This window comes from Syzygium oleosum, unplaced genomic scaffold (genome assembly GCF_021117445.2).
Source record: "Syzygium oleosum isolate NSW1041296 unplaced genomic scaffold, Sole_v2.1 Sole_v2.18, whole genome shotgun sequence".
In the NCBI taxonomy this organism is placed as follows: Eukaryota; Viridiplantae; Streptophyta; class Magnoliopsida; order Myrtales; family Myrtaceae; genus Syzygium; species Syzygium oleosum.
Window position 1 is genome coordinate 7,491,895 of NW_026607502.1, and position 7,397 is coordinate 7,499,291.

General features: G+C 38.9%; 1 protein-coding gene across 1 annotated transcript; it reads right to left on the reverse strand.

The window, feature by feature from the left end:
* Window positions 1–3,619: 3,619 nt before the first annotated feature.
* Window positions 3,620–5,395, reverse strand: LOC115663169 (berberine bridge enzyme-like 19). The gene has a single exon (XM_030585200.2). The coding sequence runs from the start codon at window positions 5,356–5,358 to the stop codon at window positions 3,742–3,744; it is 1,617 nt and encodes a 538-aa protein (XP_030441060.2). The 5' UTR covers window positions 5,359–5,395; the 3' UTR covers window positions 3,620–3,741.
* Between the last annotated feature and the right edge of the window lie 2,002 nt (window positions 5,396–7,397).

The window sequence follows — 7,397 nt, forward strand, 5'->3', positions numbered from 1 at the left end:
GTTACGGAAAATCTAATTTGATTTTTTCTCATTACACTCCTTTTAATAATTTTTTTAAAATCGAATTTTTAATTATTTTTATTTTTGCATAATTTTTTTATATTTCTTTTCTTTTCTTTTCTTTTTCTCTTTTTTTTATTCTTTTATTTCTTCCTCTGTCGGTCGACAACCTCACTAGCCTCGCTCGTCCAAGACCGACGAGGCTTGAGCTCACTAGCCTTGTCCGAGGTCGAGCCTCGCCTCACCGACCTCACCGGCCTTTAGTGAGACCGAGCCTTGCCGGATCTGGCGAGGTGAGGCTCAAGCTCGAGGTCGACGAGGCGAGGCTCGAGCTCGCCGGCCTTGGGCAGGCCAGGCCAAGCCTCGTTGGTGGCTGGTCGCCGATCGTGGTTGTGGCCAACGACCGGAAAAGGAAGAACGAAAAGAAAAAAAAAGGATTAAAAATTAATTAAAAATTTGATTTTTTTTTAAAAAGAAAAAATAATAAAAATAAAAATAAAAGAAAATTGTGTTTTGTGAAAGAAAGTGAGATTGCTACCAAAAAAAAGAAAGAAAGTGAGGTGAAAGAAGATATGGAACATTTTCCTCACTTTTAAAAGTGTTTTTTTCATTGGTATGTTTTCTATGACTAATTTATTTTCTGTGAAACGAACGCCGGAAAACCCGAAAAATATTTTCCTCAAAATTGTTTTCCGAAAAATGAACGGAGCCTAAGTTCAAATTCTTTTTTGACTTTTACTGTTTTGACGAATTTGCACAAGGGCCCTTGTAATCGTTAGCACCATTTCAGAAAAAGGACAACATTAGTGTCTATGGTCCCACTTTAGTAAAACTTTTGAAATGATCATTGGAGTGCCCTAACTTTTTTTTTTTTGGAACTAAAATGCTTGTTTGTAAATCTTTAACACTAAATTGATCAATTATGAAATTGTTGCTCTAACATTTCTAAAATTATAAGATGGACACAACCACGTCGTGAGACAAAAGCAAATATCAATACTTTGCCACTATTTTTTTTTTTGGAGAGAGTAAAAAGCAAAATCATGGATCAAGATAATTTTTTGCTTAAAATCACAAAGATCTATATGCTTTCCTAAAAAAAAGTAGTATGTAAAACCTTCTTCACCTCTCGTAAGTTCGCAATTATATCTTTTCTGACCTTGCTTTATTTTGAGATTGAACAACAGAGTTTGGACCCTTGTAGAAATAGACTACTTCTCTTTCATCGATTGTGAGGATCAATGCCAAGGAACGTTTGGAAACCAATGTAACCGTCATTTCTCAATTTGTGAAAATCGATGCATTTCATGAAGTTGTTTGCAACATAAATTATGTATACACAATTTTAAGTATCTTGTACCAAAACTTTAAAAACGATCACTTCAATTCTAAAAACATTAAGAACGATCACTTCAGTATTAAAAACTTCATGAACAATTAATTTAGTGTCAAACCATTTTAATAGTGTGCATTTAAGTGAATCCTGTGAGCCGCATTTGATTTTTCATCACTAGAATTACTTAAGTGATCGTTCTTTAAAGTTATGGCCCTTAAATGATTTTTGAAAATTTTTGGAAATAAAATTGGCGTTGTACAATATTTATGGGATGATGCCGTCCTGATCCTCAAGAACTTGAGTCCACTTCAAATTGATGAAGAGATGGATCTTCCCACCAGGATCGTAGAGACTTGTATATAAAACTTTTTATAATAAAAGCATGTACTGCTTCCGCAAAACAGTCCTTACAAACTTCTCACAAATTTTCGTTATATGGTCCGTTGACTTTTTGCAAATAGGTTCTTCTGAGCAAATTTACGTCATCATATTCTATAGACATTAACTTTCTCTTGGTCCATTGAAGCTTTTAACGGATCCTTGTTCAACAACTTGTTCTCCTTTTACAAAGGTCGTTTCAGATTTAGACACATTTCCTATCCAGTAGCTTGTTCTCCTCGTAAAGATCCGAAGCCTTTCCATGTTTTAGATTGTCCTGTTGTTGACACGTTTTGTATATGCCTTGCATAATTGAAAGTTATTTATTCTACCTTTTCAAATGCACATATTGGCAATCTTTGATTATTTGTCATTGTCAAAAATCATAAGGGGATTTTCTCAACAGATAATTATCGAAAGACGCTAAGAATAGTTGCGCAAAGAGTTTATAAAAAAGATGCTCCATGTAAAATACTTTTGTTTCTTCCAAATTTTGCTTAGCTCTAACTCCAAAAATATCTAATGAAAATAGACGTGATTTGTCTTTACATCTGGCATTGACTGACATTATTTTGTGTCTATATAGTTTAAGACTTGTAGATTCATCTTTTTATGTCAATATTATTGATTTTATTGCTACATCGAAGCAAAACCTTTACTTATTCTCAATGCGTATGTTTATTGTTTTGAAAGGATCTTCCATTCCAAATTGAATATGGAGGAACGAAATACTGACCAAAAACTAGTACTAATGTTTCCATTCATATAAAGAATTTTCCACTAAAATTGCGATATGACCAACCCACATGCAACCCACCTATTCCAAAAACTAGTATAGTATGTCTTATCCTTTTTCATATGACAAGAAACAATCTGTGTAAATAATAACTAGAAGAAGTGGAGAATTGCCTAAATGATCAATCCAACAGAGTTTACATTCAACGTCCTGTCAACATAAAACCTCCCATAATTCCCATCCATAGATCTTAAGAAGTCTCCAAAGCGTTTCACACAAAGAAAAATTTAATCATTTTTTCATATAGCCTTTAAAGTTGCAATCCCTCCATTTCTTTGAGCCTGTTTGTTTGAACTTCTCATTAAGCAAAAAAAAAAAAAAACAGAAGCAAAACGCACTTATTAGCCGTCCTGCTGAAACATTAAATTATTATTCAAATTTCAATTATCACCCATACATCATATGTCAACTTGTGTGTCGATATATTCATTTTGTGAGTGTTTTAAGCGATTTAGATTTAGAAAAGGTCATAGTGTTTGAATGGCAAGATGTAAAAAGTAATAGTCAATTCAGAAAGATACTTCTCTTTCATGTATCAATTTATAAGAAAAAATTCCATTTTTTATTCAAAGCTTCCTTTTACACAGCGGAAAGCACAAATGAAATTCAAGCACATTACTTTCCCATAAGCCTTTATTGCCGTTCTTGCCAATCCTACTTTACCATTTTCATCAATAATTATTATGTTTTGGATATTTCAATCCTAAAACTCGAGTGCCAAGGGGGACCGCGTACGCTGCGTACACACCTGTTTGAACTTGAGTCCACACTGACCGGGTCTAGCAACTCGTGTGCAGGATTGGCACACACAAAAGTTCACTGACTCTCCTATGGTCAATGGTGGTATGTAAGCCACTCGATTTGTCTCCGTCGCTCGTAAATGCCGCATAACTTTTCTTTTCTGGTGAAACCCGCACTTAACTATATGAAAGAGACTGGCGCGACTTTCAAGAATCCAAGCATGCGTTTCTATTCATAGCTTGACTAGCGTTTCACAAGCACTTATCTTCCAATTCCGAGGGGTCCATCCATCCGACACCACCGCTTATCCTAGCATTTCACAAGCACTGCCTCCAAATAAAAGGACGTGAAACAGTACGCTGATGTCGGTCGATGCAAAGTAATCATTTTATTACCAACGAGAATAAAAATACTATCTTATTGGAGCAATCGCTATTCATCAAGAACGGCTAGCTAAATCAATCGATAAGAAAAGAAAAAGATTGGCTCTTTATTTGGGCAGAGGAGGGATGCTCTGCTCGTTCCTGAAGAAGTTGGTGGGATCAACCGCAGTTTTCACTTTGACCAACCTCTCGAAATTGTCATTGAAGTAACTGACCCCGTAAACTCGCCCTTCCTCGTAGCTGTTCTTGCCATTGGTGCTAGTCCCAATGTCCAGGTCTCTGTAGTTCAAGTATGCACTCCTTGGGTTCTTTGACACGAATGGAGTCATGAAACTGTGCAGACTCCTGGCTTGCTCCAAGTAATTCTTCTCCAGTTCCGGGTCGTCCTCGCTCCAATTGATGGAGTACTGAATCTTGAACAGATTCCCAGCCCGGTGCGGGAATGGGGTCGCCGACGCCGGGATCTCGCTCATCCGTCCCCCGTATGGATTGAACACGAGCCCCACTTTCCCCAGTTCGATCATCTTCTTCCAGAGCAACTCAAGATTAGCCTTCGAGATCGGAGTTTGGACGTAGTCTGATTTTCTCTTCAAGAAGCTCGTAGGATAGTCTCGGCCCAGCAAGGTCTCAGGGGATGGGATGGTACCATTGTTGGAGCCGATCCACCAGAGAAACGATTCGATCCAACTCAACTCCGTGCAATTCTCTTTCTTTAACCCCATTTCGGGTAACTCCTTGTCGGTAATTGCCACGAGCTGATCTGAATTTCCCAGGAACAATGCAACCACTGAGGCCCTTATCGTTTTCTGCCCCTTTTGGGTCTTGGAAGTGACTGGCTGCAATAGAAGCCTCATGAATAGGCCGTGGTCAGTGCTCGGAGCCACGGATTGCCATTTGTACACGAGATCTGTTGCCTGCTGATCGAGCGTCTTCTCGACGCGGAAGACCGTGACCTTCTCCGGGACCGGGACTAACTTAATCTGATAAGCCAGAACGACTCCGAAGCTCGCCCCACCTCCCCCGATGATCGCCCAGAACAAATCCTCTCCCATGGCTTTTCTATCGAGAATCCGCCCCTCGACGTCCACCATCCTCGCGTCGAGGATGTTGTCGACCGACAGGCCATACTTCCGCAGCATGTTGCCGTACCCGCCGCCGCTCAGGTGGCCTCCGACACCGACCGTCTGACAAACCCCGGCAGGGAAGCCGTGGACCTTGCTCTTCTCCCAAATCCGGTAGTTCAGCTCTCCCAGAGTCGCTCCCGCCTGGACCCACGCGGTCTCTCCCTGGACGTCCACGTCGATCGACCGGAGGTTGAACATGTCGAGGATGAAGAAGGAATCGTCGGAGACGTACGATATGCCCTCGTAATCGTGCCCCCCGCTGCGGATCTTCAGGTGGACGCCGAGCTCCTTGGAGCACAGCACGGCGGCCTGCACGTGGGGCTCCCGCGTGGGCGTCACGATGACGAGCGGCTTCCGCGTCGACGACGAGTTGAAGCGGCTGTTGCGGATGTAGGACACGAGGACGCTGGCGAAGGAGGAGTTGGCCTGCGAGTACACGATGTCGGAGACGTGGTCCGACGGTTGAGTGCGGTTGGTGAGGCACCGGAGGAAGGTGTCGTACGCCGAGTCCGAGGCTGCCCATGAAGGACGGAGATGGAGACATGCGAGGATGAAGAGGAGGAGAGCAAAGAGGGTACGAAGAGAGGCTAATGGCTTCATTCCTTCCTGCGTTATCTTGCCGTAAAACTGTCTTTTTGTGTGGTTGTGATGGAGGTTCAGTGTCTATATATCTATATACATAAGCCTAACTTTTGAGAGGAAAGTTCAGAGGAAAATCGTCGAGATCATATCCAATCATCATTACTTCGCTTTTTCGCGTTTTGTTAGCATTATGTATTTACAAAAATTCCTATTAAGGCCATATTTTCTTTAAGAAAACCTAGTCTTTATTTTGTTTATTTACCAAACTAATTCAAAATATTATTTGAATAAAAATTGCTGGTAAGTAGTCTCCGATTTGAAAGATGAATTTTTTTAACAAAAAACAAAATGAAGTCGGGAAAAAAATGAAATTCAAGAACGAACCTCTCGAATATGGTGCTAAAGGATTAGGGATAATTTGACACAAATTTGAAAGGTTGGATATTGTTATGATAGGATAAAAATATCGGGATAAAATTTAGGGTTAATACCATGAAAAACTTCAAACTGCTACACCTGTGACAAATTTATCCCAAATTATTTTTTTAACAACAAAAAACCCCAAACTGGTACACCTGTGGCAATTTTATCCCGAACTAATTTTTTGACCACCGAAAACCTCAAACTGGTACACCTTTGACAAATTTACCCTCCGTTAGTTTCGATTAAATTTTACTGTCGAATTGCTATGTTTAATGAGACGTTGTAGTTGACGGTTGTACTAGTTTGAGGTTTTACCCCTTTGTTTGTCGCAAGTTTACCAATTTGTGATTTTTCGTGATATTAATCCAATTTAACGGATACTAATGGAGGGTAAATTTGTCACAAATGTATCAGTTTAGGGTTTTTAGTGGTCAAAAAATTTGTTTGGGGTAAAATTGTCAAAGGTGTACCAGTTTGAGGTTTTTGATTGTCAAAAAATTAATTCAGGATAAAATTATCACAAGTGTACCAATATGAGTTTTTGGTAGTAAAAAAAAATAGTTCGGGGTAAATTTATCACATATGTACCAATTTAGAATTTTTGATGATCAAAAAATTAGTTCTGGATAAAATTATCACATGTGTATCAGTTTGGAGTTTTTCGTGGTATTAACCCTAAAATTAAAAAACCCAATTGACAATTTTGGCTCCACCCAATTGACCATGAAGCGTTAAGTGTTATCAAAATCTTTTCTTTTGGGAAAAAATCTAAAACTAATAATTCTCGCTTGAGGTGGCGATCCCGTAAGTCTACTTTGAAATTTCTCATGTGTATTGACCACATTACAAATTTACTCAATAAACAGGTTAAAAAATCAGAAGCAATATGTTTAGTTTTTAATTTTAGTGTCTGGATAAATCCTAGCATTTATGCCGGCAGTACATATTTAATAATTTTTTAAATTTTCTTCTTTTTCCGTACATCACAGATTTGACCAAGAGAGTGTTGACCGTGCCGGCAGATTCCGACACTAATTGGATTGGCCGCCTTTCAGTTTTGTTATCTTATAACTATGGGTGGATGGGCTTCCCATACTAAAATATAAGTCAAATAAATTGACTGATTGATGGGGCTACAATATCTCGCCATGGTGGTTGATTTTGGTGAATTTTTCGTATTTACTGTAAGGTATAATAGTCAACTTGACTTGGTCCGTCTGAATTTACTTTTTTTGTTATTTTGTACTTAATATAAATGTCGCGGTCCCGGTCCGTACATTATGACACCTTTAAATCGATACTTTGAGGGAGTCGTGTCAAGTCAGACCTAAGTTTTCAGTGAAATTAGTCCAACACTTACTATATTGAAGATAACCAAAAGTCACATAGACGTGTGCACAAACATGGAAAAGCTTTTAATAAAGAAAGAGAAAGTGTAATTTTAATTATTTTAGAAAACCCAATGAAATGATTATAGGATAGGAATCATGATATCCACTTAAAATCTATGACAGATTTTGAGATAACATGGTAGTCATATGGCTTTTTTAATTTCTTGTATACCAGATCAGATTGTGTTCGGATTAGTTTTTCACACTCGACTAGTCTACCTCCCTGGCGATCTTGAAGGCATA

Bases quoted from the DNA above. Each gene is read 5' to 3' on its own strand.
- LOC115663169 (XM_030585200.2), bottom strand. From the start codon at position 5,358: ATGAAGCCATTAGCCTCTCTTCGTACCCTCTTTGCTCTCCTCCTCTTC.